This window comes from Lissotriton helveticus, chromosome 7 (assembly GCF_964261635.1).
Source record: "Lissotriton helveticus chromosome 7, aLisHel1.1, whole genome shotgun sequence".
Lineage (NCBI taxonomy): Eukaryota > Metazoa > Chordata > Amphibia > Caudata > Salamandridae > Lissotriton > Lissotriton helveticus.
The window spans coordinates 1,597,142,471-1,597,156,027 of NC_136068.1; the positions used below are offsets into that span (position 1 = coordinate 1,597,142,471).

A 13,557-nucleotide genomic window follows, 5' to 3' on the forward strand; every position below is an offset into this window, starting at 1 on the left:
TCCGTTGCAGCAGAGGATGGCAGCATTAAAAGCTTTTTAAAAAAAGTATTTTCCTCCAGCTGCAGGGAGTGTGCACTGTTGTGTCCCCAGACACCTGCCCCATATAGTGCTATACTAATACATCTAGCTTGGTAAATCTTGAGCATGTCTCTGGTGCGTCGATCCCCAACCTTCGCTGCGAACCTGAAAACACCGTGGGCATTCTTTGCCATTTTGATACGTATGTTTTTAAATTCATTTTGCCACTTTCCCTCTTTAGAAAAGGTGATACCTAGGTAGCAAAAAGTATCTACTTGGTGCACCATTTCCTTATCAATAAAAAAAGAATTTAAACATTTCCTCTTAGGCCCACATGTCATAGTAAAGGTTTTCCCCTTATTAATGATCAACTTCCTATCCTTAATAAAGGTTGAAAATCAATTGATCAGGCGCTGTAATCCTATTGGTGTTTGAGATAGCAAATCAGCATCATCAGCGTACAATAACACTGGTACAGGGGAACCCTTCACCACTGGAGCGTCTGCTTTTACAGTTTTTAAAATCTTGTCGATTCCGTGAATAAAAAGAAGGGGGCTAGTACGCAGCCCTGTCTAATCCCTCTTTTGATATAAAATTTTGGCGTACATTCGCCTTGGGTGCCGAACCGTACACATGTTTTTAATCTCCCATACAACCTAGCCAAAAAATAAATTATGCCCTCTGGAGCGCCTAACTGCGACAAGGTTGACCATAAAATTGAATGATCAACCATATCAAAAGCGCTACTAAGATCTGCAAAACAGAGGTACAAAGAACCAGGGTTAGCTAAGGTATATTTCCCGATCAGCAGGTCTAAATTTAGACACTGATCGATGGTGCCCCTGCCCTTTCTAAATCTGTACTGACAGTCGACAAGGACACCATTTTGTTCCGCCCAGTCCTCTAACCTCACTAGCAATACTCTACTCATGATTTTGATTGAGGAGTCAAGGAGGGAAATAGGCCGGTAATTTTTTACATCCGTCCTGCTACCTTTTTTTATGTATTGGAATAATAATGGATTCCCCCCAGGTATCGGGGGCATCGGCACAAATGGCAGCATTAAAAACTATGGCTAGGAGAGGGCTCCACATCTCCGACGCTGTTTTATACACATCTATGGGCACCCCGTCCGGGCCCTGGGCTTTACCCCCCTTGCTGGCGAGTATGCCAGATTCCACCTCACTAGCTGTAATATTCAATGGCAAGACAGGCCATCTGCTCGGGGTTGGGGCCGTGCTATTATTAGAGTCAAATATATTTGAAAAATGGGCGATCCAACCATCATTCGGGACATTTGAAGTTAGCATTGGGATCATCTCATCCTTAAGAAAAGGAGAGTTGACAGTAGCCCAAAAAAGAGTACTATTAGATAGCTCGGCTGCCTGATTTAAAGAATCCCATGCAGACTGCTGTAATTCATTCTTCCGCCGTTTTAAAGCAAGCTTATATTCTAATCTCAGTTTAATTACAGAGTCAGTGTCCCTCGGTTTATTTGTCAGAGCTTTTTTTAATTTGGTTAATAGGCTGGTACACTTATGGTCAAACCAGCCCGGTCCAAATCTACACTGGCCACCTATCGGTTTGGTGAACCTGGCTTTAATAATTGTGTTAATATCATTGAAAGAGTTTAAAACCAGCGTTGATTCTGTTCCATTGTCAAGGATGGAAAAGATGTCTATAAGACAATCCCTGATAATGGCACCGATTAATTCGTTGGCTTTGTTCCCTGCCCATCTTAAACGAACTCCATTAGGTCTATGCGGTTCCATATTCGAAACCGTATTACCCACTTTAACGTGACTGCCACCCCATAAAGTAGTCTCCAAAATAACACAATTATGGTCACTAATAGTGGTTACTTCGATCCTCGGGGGTGCACAGCAGGAAATGATACCAGGGGATATAATCACATGATCAATAACTGAACTAGATTGCCAGTTATTGAAGGTCGGGATATTAAGTCCATTTTCATCCTTGGGGAGGCCTAAAATTTCCAGCTCATGACAGGCCATGAAATAATTTAATGCCTCTCCGTAATTATTATGACAAAAATGCAAATCGTCAGCTCCGAACTCATCCCTAGATCCACATACTTTTCCTGTTGGAGATTTACACAAGGGGATATTAAAGTCCCCAACCCAAATCATATCAAAGGGAACATTAGCATCAAGATTCAAATTTTCAATACTACTGGCCAAATCATGAACCACTTCAACCCTGGTGCTATTAAAAATATTATTATAATAGTTTACCAGCAAGATATTATGATTAGGTTCTTCCAATAGCCAAAGAATCTGAGCATATTCTCCCACTGTTATATGTCTTTTTACTATTATAGGATGGTTAATTGAGACCAATATCAATAAAGCCCTTTTGCCCTGCCCGGTCCTGTCCCCCGTGCGGGCAAATTAAATGATGCAAACCCCTCGTAATTAACTTCCTCCCTGCACCAAGTCTCCTGGAAACAAAGAATTTCATAAGCATTAATAAAATTCTGCCACCCCAGAATCGTCCCCTTAGATTTTAGGCCAGCAATGTTCCAGCTTACAATTGAGGTCCCCTTTGCTCCTTTATTAACTGTATCTGAAAACTTAATTACATTAACAGTATTTTCCTCCCTATGGTCATCAGTTGGTAGAACCATACAGATGTTATCCAAGGAGTTCGCTTCCCTAGCTAACCCATTGTCCATAGTATCATTAACAATCTCGATAGTGGTTCTGTTTATATCTTCAGACACAGGGGGCAGAGCATCCTCACTGAGTCAATCATTGGAATCCAGGCGACTCAAAGCCTGGAATCGATTTTGCAGAGGGATAGTTAACCCAGGTCGTTGAAACGGTAAAAGGGGCCTTTCCAAATTACTGTCACTAGGGGATGTCTTGATAAGATGGCTATAAAAGAAGCCAAGCGGGCGTGCACAAATGTTGTTAGCGTTGGGTGCGAGAGATGCAGCCCTAAGCAAAACGGAGGCGACGTGTTGAGGGTACTTGAAATTAATGATAACACAGTCACCGCTAAGTTTTTGTTAGAATTTCCAATCCAATTTACCCTTCGTGTACTTAATATATCGTTAGAGAAAATTGTTGGAAACCCACACTGGTTATGTAACCAGGAAACCGTTTTATTTTTTAAGGAATCATGGGGTTCATGTGCGTATCAACCTGGGGTACGTTAGTAAGGACAACCACATAGGGAGCACATTCAGGAGGAAGGTTAATAAAACGCCTTCTCCTCACTTCAGACCATCCCACTTTGTTATCGACTACCTTGGGCACCTGATTTTCTTCCCTCGGTGTGGGCAATTGAGGGGACTTTACTAATTTACTTGCCTCATTCACCCCCTTGCATTGGATTGCTACATCTTTCATTGTCCTACTGCCTGTCTCCTTAGGACCTAGTAATCCGGCCTGGTTAATATGTACATCCAGACGGTCACCCAGTCTGGCTACTTCTTTGGACATCAAATCTAATTTAGCCACTAGGGGTTTAACCAATTTATCTAGTTTAACATCAGTTATTCTAAGCAACATATCAAACTGCTCAGAGTTCATTTTCGCAGTCACTCTGCACTCCCTAGCACTCTGCAGTCACTCTGCACTCCCTAGCACTCTGCACTCTGCACTCCCTAGCACTCCCTAGTCACTCTGCACTCCCTAGCACTCCCTAGTCACTCTGCACTCCCTAGTCACTCTGCACTCCCTAGTCACTCTGCACTCCCTAGCACTCCCCAGTCACTCTGCACTCCCTAGCACTCCCCAGTCACTCTGCACTCCCCAGTCACTCTGCACTCCCTAGCACTCCCCAGTCACTCTGCACTCCCTAGTCACTCTGCACTCCCTAGTCACTCTGCACTCCCTAGTCACTCTGCACTCCCTAGTCACTCTGCACTCCCTAGTCACTCTGCACTCCCTAGTCACTCTGCACTCCCTAGCACTCTGCACTCCCTAGCACTCCCTAGCACTCTGCAGTCACTCTGCACTCCCTAGTCACTCTGCACTCCCTAGTCACTCTGCACTCCCTAGTCACTCTGCACTCCCTAGTCACTCTGCACTCCCTAGTCGCTCTGCACTCCCTAGTCGCTCTGCACTCCCTAGTCGCTCTGCACTCCCTAGTCGCTCTGCACTCCCTAGTCGCTCTGCACTCCCTAGTCGCTCTGCACTCCCTAGTCGCTCTGCACTCCCTAGTCGCTCTGCACTCCCTAGTCGCTCTGCACTCCCTAGTCGCTCTGCACTCCCTAGTCACTCTGCACTCCCTAGTCACTCTGCACTCCCTAGTCACTCTGCACTCCCTAGTCACTCTGCACTCCCTAGTCACTCTGCACTCCCTAGTCACTCTGCACTCCCTAGTCACTCTGCACTCTCTACTCTGCATTCTCTACTCTGCACACTCACTTTGCACTCTGCACCCACTACTGTGCACACTCACTACTCTGCACTCACTACTCTGCACTCTACACACTCACTCTGCACTCTGCATAAAGATCCATTACAATTAAAATAAAATAAAACGATGTGTAAAAAATTATATGAAGTAATCTTCCTCGAGTTTTTCTAGCACCCGATTCTCTCCCTTCCTTCCCCCTTCTAGCTCCCCACCTCACCTTCTGCCCACACTTTTTCAGATTATGCTGTGAATGGGTGCAAGTATTTATTTTACTTAATGCAGTTTTATTTAGCGTAAACGTTTCTAGCACCCGATTCTCTCCCTTCCTTCCCCCTTCTATCTCCCCACCTCACCTTCTTCCCACACTTTTTCAGATTATGCTGTGAATGGGGGATGGCGGGCAAAAAGAGATGGGGTGAAGGAGGGACGAGGGGGTCGTAGGGAGGGGGGTGGGGCACCAAGGACGGATGGTGGACGTGGGATACAAGGACGAGGGAGGGATAAAGTTATTGGGTGTAGGGATAGGGAGGGTCGTAGGAAGTGGGTACGAAGGGAAGGGGCCGGAATGGAAGGGGGGAGACGAGGGAGGAGATGAAGAGAATGAAGAGAAGAAACGCAGGAGAGCTGAAGGAAGGGGGCCGGACAAGTTGGCTGGAGAGGGAATAATGGCTGAGTGAAACCGGGTAGTGAAGAGAAGGAGGGACGAAGTGAAGGAGATGTGAGAAGGATAGGATGAGAGGATTGGAAGGGAGCCTGGCTGAGGCTCGGCAGAGGCTGGAGCTGAATAACAGACGGGATGCAGCGCGGGTCTGTGTGGAGTGATGGAGGGGTAGTTGAGGCGAAGGGTCGTGAACTGATGGTGGGAAGAAGGGGCACCAGAGGAGAAGACGGACTCAGGAGAGACAGGCAGGGAGGAGGAAATGAAGGGGTGGTGGACTGAGAGATTGGGGTAACTGGAAGGTGTCTTGGAATGAAGGTTTGGCAAGTATAGAGCCGAGACAAGAGTGAAGGGATGGGTGAAAGGGGCTTAGGGGGTCGTGGTAGATGACACTCGGGAGGGGTGGTGTTCGAGGTGATGTAGAAATGACCACACATCATTGATAGGCTGGTGCAGACGAAAGAGGCATATCTATGTGTGAGCAAAATGCAGACATAGAAAACCTGCCGGAAATGTCATCATGGACATCCACAAAAGCGGTGAGCAGGGTTGTACTATGCACACAAGTACACATTGTGATTATTTTGCCGTTTTATATAGCGCAAACTCGACCCGAAAGTATCAGTATCAGCTTATAATCGTTTCAATAATGCACAAAACTAAGGCTTTCTTTAAAATACTTCAGTGATGAAAGAAAACGAGGCTTTCTTGAAAGTACTTTGAGTTCCTCCTTAAATGCTTTAACAATATTTTACTTTCCCCCAACTATGCAGTTCTGGATTAAGGGCGCCCCGAGGTGGTACAGTACAGCTCTTGCTGCCTTGGAAGGAATGCCCAGTACCTGATTAGTAGTTGTTGCGCGGTACACGCGGGGTGCAGGGCGGGCTCTGGATGCTGGTCTTGTCGAGCCGGTCCGGCTTGGGGCAGACGTCCTCTCTGACAGGCAGATTCCCCCAGAGGCGGCAGCGGCACGGGCGGCCTGTACTTAAGTACAGTGCGGCTCTCGGGTGCGGTGCGGCCTCGGGGACAGGTGCGGGGCCAACGCGTACACTTCAGGCGTACGACGCGAACCTCTACCAATGCAGGCTCGCAGGATCAGAGGTGCTGTGCTTTATTGCGGGCAGGTTGGTGCGAGGCGTACGGCCACAAACGCAAGGCGGTACGTCTCGCAGGGGGGCTGAAAATCAAAGGTTGGTGCGAGGCGTACGCTTCTGGCGTATGACGCGTATTTCAGTCAGGGCGAGTCTGAGCGGGGAACTGCTTCTTCTGGGGATAACGCGGTTCCGGGGAGAGGGTACGCTGTGGCGTATGCGGCGTCTCCACAGGCAAAGGGCGAATCTCTTGAGTTTCTCCCCCCAGTGGGGATACAGCAGGCAAATCAGGGCGTCCTTCAGGAGGGCGAGGTGGGTGTGGACAGCCCAGCTTGGCAGTGTGAAAACGGCTCGTGGTCAGAGCGGGTCACACGGGGCGGGCAGGCAAAGGACAGCCACGCAGCAGTCCCTGCAAAGGACACTTCCGAAATGGTGAAAACAAAGCTTTACAAAAAAAAAAAAAAACTCACGCCCACAGCCGCATGACGTGAGAAAAGGGGCAGGATGAGAAAAACATCGCAGGAACGCCCACGAATCGCCTCGAACCATGACAGACAGATCTCACTTCCAATGGCTAGCCTCCATTTATATAGCTAGCCAATGGAAGTGAGAGGCGTGACAAAGGCACCATACTCTTCTCAAAAGTTTTCGCCTTGCTAAAGTCTGCTGCGCAGCTTTCGGCGAGGCGAAACCTAAAAAGGACTGGCTTGCTGATCCCGTGACCCAGCAAAAAGAGCCTGTACCCAAGGGGACCCGCAAAGAGGACTGTGCCCACTGTGCCCACTCGTGAAAAAGAGCTCCACTTCTGTCAGGGCAGAAGAATTGACTTCAAGGTTACGTTTCTCGCCTCCTGTTAATCATCAGTAGTAAAAAAGCTAAAGAAGCCTGCTCCCTCTAGAGTCCAGCTGCCCAGGAATGCATGAGTGCCGCTGGGCCTGAGACTATCCTTGACGTTCATGGATCCAAGGTTGACCCCAGGAAGACTCCCCCACATCTCTTCTGCATCCTGTAAGCCCAGCATCAGAACCACTTCTTTGCTGCGCCGCAGTAAAGAATAAAAATACAGTGAGGACCCTAAGGCCACTGGACCCGACAGGTAACTGTCTCCCTGGTTTCATGCGGTGCCTGCGACTGGCTCTCAACCCATTGCGGTCCATCCAAGAGTTTTATTAGCTGTTCACGCCCAGTAAGTCAGAACCACTAAGCTACATTCAACAATTTATTGCATTTTAAGGATTGGACTACGGTGATTTTTCTTAACTTTGAAAAATCATATCTTTGGTTTCCCTCGATCGATTTTTGGAGTCTATTTAAAGATAGAAATTTACCCTATTTTTATAAATTGGTGTCAGATTTTTATTGTGTTCTGTTTCTTATTTTTTGACTGTTTTGGTATGTCCAAATGCTTTACAGTTATTTACAGTTGTTCCTTTGATTAAGCCTAACTGCTCTGTGCCAGCTAAGGATTTTTTTAAAGAACCTAACTGGACCTGATGGTGATTGTGACGTTATTATATGGTGAGGTCTCACAACCACACAACATAATAATCCACTTTCCTACAGTCCGCATTATCCTGCTTATTGGTTTTTTTTAATTACTTTTTCGCCTGACCCTAAATTAAATTGATTAACTTTGTCAAGCCCTTTTTAAACCCCTAAGGTAACTCCTACATTGCGAAATGGAGGTCTCTGTTTGTGGATGCAATTAGATTTCTTATTTCATTGCAACATACATCATATTGATTGCTTCTGGGTGTGCTTCAACAGAATGAGTCCACTATAATGTTGAAATAGTAGCCTGGTCCATGAGCTTTAAACATTTTAGTTCGAAGTCAGTTTGATGTTGAAATCTCTGTTAACACTGACACTCCTGAAAACTCTTCCTCTTTCTTACAGACCACACTGGGCCCGCTCTTTCGAAATTCTCGAATGGTCCAGTTCCATTTTACAAATAAAGACTTGGAGTCTCTGAAGGGCCTCTACAGAATCATGGGCAATGGATTTGTAAGACTGCTTCTCACTTTGTGCCTTCTTGCTATATCTTTGATTTAATATCTAGGTGTATAGCTTCACATGTCATTGTACCCCTTGTTTGGGCTGTTGTAGGTCTTCTCAGTTGTCTGTTATTCTAACCTTTAGTTTTCTAGTGCTTGTCTTGTCTGTTTTGGAACCTTTGCCCTAGGTTTTGCTTATCTTCTCATCATGTGCCTGAGTTTTGCTGTTTTCTCTTCCTTATCCTTTATATGTTCATTGTGGTTTGCTTTTCCTTTCCTCCATACTCTATAACATGTGACTTGGGTTTGCTGATCTTATTGGCATGCTCCTTAGGTTTAGGCTTTTTATCAATGTAGCCTGTGCCTTGGGATCCATGTGTGTCTGCCTTTTAGCCTGCCTTTATTTATCTTGGTCTTAAATTTACGCCCATCAACCCATTATGTCACTCTAACTCATGCCTTGAGTTTTTACCTACTCACTTTGTTGGAATGTGTATCTTGGATGTTTGAATGATGTTTGTCTCCATGTTTCTGTTATATGCCAATAGTTTTTTGCCTCTCTATTCAACTTGAACCTTGATTTCCAGGCAGGCTGTGTACACTTCCCGCATACTGCACCCTGTGAAGTGAGGGTCCTAATGTTGCTGTACTCGTCAAAGAAGAAAATTTTCATGGGGCTCATCCCCTACGATCAGAGTGGTTTTGTCAATGGCATTCGACAGGTGATCACCAATCACAAGCAGGTTCAGCAGCAGAAGATTGACCAGCATCGCAGTGTAAGAGAAAACCTGTCTCACCCTCTCTTGTCCCTGCTAGTTTTCCCTTGCTCCTCACCCTGTATGGTTTCGTTTTTGTCTGATTGTGTAACTCCCTCATCCCTCTTCGTTTCTGATTCTCCCACCATACTATCTGGCTAGATCTCCCATCTCCTCCTCATCCCTCTGTGAAACCTCTCTATTTCTCTCCATTGTCCCTTCTCTACCCTGTTTGTTTACCCTCCATTTTGTTGGTATCTGGTCCCTTCTCTGCCTTCCCTAACTTTGCCTTTCACTGCCCACCACCCGATTTGTGTCTTTCTGTGCCCCTTGATCCTCCTCCTTTGCCTCCTCTCCATTCTTTCTCTACCATAGATCCCTCCCTACTATTCCTTGTCTGGGCTACTTGAAATAGTTTTCTTGGAACCCCCACCCATTCCACAGTCAGTGTAAAATCTCCCTTCCTCTGCCCTTTCTCACACCTCAATCTCTGAGCTGCCTCTCATCACTCCAATTAACCTTTTAATCTCTCTGATGCTACTTTCATTTTTTAACCATAGTTTACTAGCCTTAATGTGTGAATGAAAATTGTCTTTTTCTCTATTTTTGGTCAAAACGTGAGCTCCATCCGCACAAATCTGTAAAGTGTGGCTACATTCTGCATCGCTTATTTACCTGTTTTTCAATAAATATGTCATTCTGTTTATTGAATTTTGGAATTGTTTGTTACACTGTTTTATTGTGTTACTGTTTTGTAACTTTACACACAATAGAGAATTACCCATAAATCTGGTTGCCATTTTACCGTAGCACCATCTCGGTGAACCTGTAAACTTATGAACGCTACAATTTTCTCACAAAGCTAATATTTTGACATTCACGGTTCATTGAAAGTGTTCCCACCATGGGCCCTAAATCCATGTATGTTTTGGAGGACAGACACCTGCTTTGTATATTGATTCTCCTGCAAGGACGCAAAAATCTATTCCTCTAAGTCATTCATTCAGTGATGGAAATCCGGCTGGCCACCAATGGCGGATATTATCTTTGTTTACCAAAGTAAACATTCAACCACCAATAGTCTGGCAACAATGTTCCCATCCCTTCTGAACTACTTTTATGATCTTATCCAAAGACCCCTCCAACAGATAGCCTTCACCTTTTCTTCTCTTTTGCCCTCAATCCCACTGATACCATCACTACTCAGTTGTATGTTTATAGTTCTATTTGTGTGCCCTCCTAATATCATTCTAATTTCATCGTCCCCATAGTCGTAGCTGTGACCTCTTCATTTTAATAAGACCGCCAGTATCTTACCACCCATCACATTGCCCATCTATCCATCAATTAGTATTATATGAATATTTTGAATGCTAATTTATCGACAGATGAGCATTATGATGGTTGGTAAGAGATTGGTTTGAGAAAAAGGATTCCACATAAAAAATGTGTCCTTCTGCAATTTCAGCAAATGGGAAACGCCCAGGCTATGGCTGCTGGCTCTGTAGCACCGGGTGCCCAAGCTTTTCTTCAGAAGCAACCTGGAACGTTGCCAATGACACAGGGAGTCCAGCAACAGGTGTGAAATGCATGCCTTGATTGGCTTTCTGCGCAGTTTTGTATGTTATTTTAGTTGACTTGATTGCTGTTATATTTGTCTGTCAAGCAAATGTGGTAGGCAAATGTCACTTAATTTCACTATCTCTTCTGTGGCTGATTGCTTTCATTGTTCCTTTACCAAATGTCTTGGGCCATCTCCCTCCCTCCCTCCATCTTCCAAGGTATCCTTTTGGTAATTGGTTTTCTTAAATCTCTTCTGACAATCTGCTGTGAAACTGTCCCGTTCGAGGCATATGGGCTGCAGATGGTACATTTATGAATAGATCGCCATCTGGTGTTGGGCTCGGATGATTGCACTTTGTTTTTCTTCTGGAGAAGTCTTTGTCGTCATAGGTGACTCCTCCTCTCGGTGTTAGTGCGCATGGGCATCGGCTCCATCCTTAGATTGTTTTTTTCCGCCATCGGGTTCGGATGAGGATCGAAGCGCTCCGGACCGACTTCAACAAAGAAGGTTATAACCGGCGCGTATTCCTTTCCAAATCGACGGTATCGTTATCGAACGCGACTTCACTCCATACCGACGCGATTCGAAGGACGACGACTACGAGAAACTCGACGTAGTCCAGCCCGGGGTCCATGGAAAGGACTCCATTCAAAAAATGTCCAACGTGTGGTGCTAAGTTCCCACACAAGGACCTACACGAAGTGTGCAACCTCTGCTTGTCCCCTGAACATGAATCCAGGGACTGTGAGGCCTGTGCAGCGTTCTCGTCAAAGTCGACGATTAGAAACCGTCGAGCCCGAAGACACGAGGTATCGAGAATGCAGTCACAAGCAATCCCGGAGCTGTTCGAGGACCAGCAACCAGAAGAGGAGGAAGAAGAGGCCGACGAGGCGGGGTCAGAAGCGGACGAGTCCGACGTCGAGGAGATCGACGTCCAACAAACCGTGAGTGACGACGTCCCTTTACCGAAAAACAGACCCCGCACGGTGTCGACCCCGCCCTCGAGCCCGGTCAGACAACCGAAAAAAGTTTCCAACGCCCCGCCTTCGAGCCCGGCAACGAAACAGAAACCGAAACACTCGGTCCCCCATCATAGTGGTTCCGGTTCCGATAAACCAACCACATCGACACCGAAGCACCAGGTCAAGGAAAGCTCGAAGTCGAAGCAGTCCATGTCGACACCGAAGCACGCTTCGGCGCCGAAAACACCCTCGACACCGGGGACATCTTCGATACCGAAGAAATCGGATCCGAACAAAACTTCGGCACCGAAAACACAAATGGACATTTCAAAGAAAAGACACCTTTCGGAACCGAAAACTGCGGTACCGACACAGGAACACGGAACGGATCCTAAACAAAAGACTTTGTTTATTGACCCAAAGACTGGCAAGGTAGTCACAGAGCTACCTAAAAAGAGGAAACATGAACATTTGGACGACAAGGCTCATCCAAAGAAGAGAACAATGGGGACGAATACAACTCCTCCCCCTTCTCCCAAACCTCACACACCATCTTCGCCTATTCCTCACAATAGGCCAGATATTCCTCCCACACGTCCATCTACACCTACAACAGATGGAGAAAGTGACACAGGGGAGGGGGGACACCCTGGGGATGATGAGGACACAATCCCAGAGGAGGCAGACCCATGGGAGGAGTATAATGTGGGATCAGGTAATGATACCGACCTTGAGTCATATCCCTCAAAACCTTCACCTCCTGATGACAATACTGGGTTTGCACAACTCATTACTAGAGCAGCAACATTTCATAAGGTAGACCTACATACAGAACCTCTAGTACAGGACTTCTTATTAGAGACACTACCTACTGCACAAAGAACATCAGGAACACTACCAATGCTAAAAGGCCTTCTCAGTCATACATCAGAGATATTCAAAGACCCAGTGAGGGCTAGGGTATTGAACCCAAGAATTGATAAAAAATATAGGGCAGCTCCAAAAGACCCAATATACATTAAGGGACAAATTCCTCTAGACTCACTAGTGGTCACAAACGCTCGCAAGAGAGCAAACTCTTTATCTACGGGAGAAGCGCCACCTCCTGACAAAGAGTCTAAACTAATAGATGCCTCTGGCAAGAGAGTAGCATCTCAAGCGGCAAACAGTTGGCGCATAGCTAATACGCAAGCACTACTTGCAAGGTATGACAGAGCGCATTATGATGAATTAGAAACACTCATCAAACATCTCCCTAAAGAACATCAAAAGAGAGCTGATCAACTTATACAAGAAGGGAAGTTAATTACTAACACTTCAATAAAGTGCGCCCTAGACGCGGCAGAAACTGCGGCAAGGTCGACAAATACAAGCATCATGCTAAGGAGACATGCATGGCTCAGAGTGTCAGGATTCAAACAAGAGGTACAAACCTCGTTACTTAATCAACCTTTTGATGGGAAAACACTTTTTGGCACAGGGACAGATGAGGCCCTAGAAAAAATGAAAAAGGATACAGAAACGGCTAAATCAATGGGAGCATTGCAGCAGCCGACACAGAGGTTCCTTTCGTAGATCCACCTATAGAGGAGGATCCAAAAGTACAGGTACAAACCAACAGCAAACCTCTTTTACACCTACATCACCCAGAGGTAATTCTAGAGGTGGATACAGGGGTAACAACAACAAGGGTAGAGGTCGCGGAAACAACAACAACCGCAACTCTCCAACCCCAAAACAGTGACTTCATAGAGCTTCCCCCAGACCATATAACACCGGTAGGGGGACGCCTATCACAGTTCCTACCTGTCTGGGAAAACATCACATCAGACAAGTGGGTAAGACAAATTATCCAACATGGTTATTGCCTAGAACTCACAGCTACCCCACCAAACATCCCCCCCAAACAGCGTCCAATGAAACAAGATCACCTGACACTGTTAAAACAGGAAGTAATATCACTGCTAGAAAAGCATGCCATAGAGAAGGTTCCACAGCACCAACAGGGAACAGGAGTATACTCCCTATACTTCCTAATCCCCAAAAAGGACGGGTCTCTAAGGCCAATACTGGACCTAAGACCTCTCAACGCATACATAAATTCGGAACATTTCCACATGGTCACG

General features: G+C 46.0%; 1 protein-coding gene across 10 annotated transcripts in view; it reads left to right on the plus strand.

Annotated features, from left to right (window-relative positions):
- Positions 1-13,557, plus strand: part of MED25 (mediator complex subunit 25) — a 260,000-nt gene that overhangs the window by 163,850 nt on the left and 82,593 nt on the right. For 5 of the 10 annotated variants that reach the window (XM_078655183.1, XM_078655189.1, XM_078655187.1 and 2 more), the window contains 3 exons: positions 8,053-8,160; positions 8,738-8,926; positions 10,374-10,484. In XM_078655183.1, coding sequence (XP_078511309.1) covers positions 8,053-8,160; positions 8,738-8,926; positions 10,374-10,484 — 408 coding nt within the window. The remainder of the gene's footprint in view (positions 1-8,052; positions 8,161-8,737; positions 8,927-10,373; positions 10,485-13,557) is intronic. The other 5 variants (XM_078655193.1, XM_078655190.1, XM_078655194.1 and 2 more) reach the window with 1 other exon arrangement.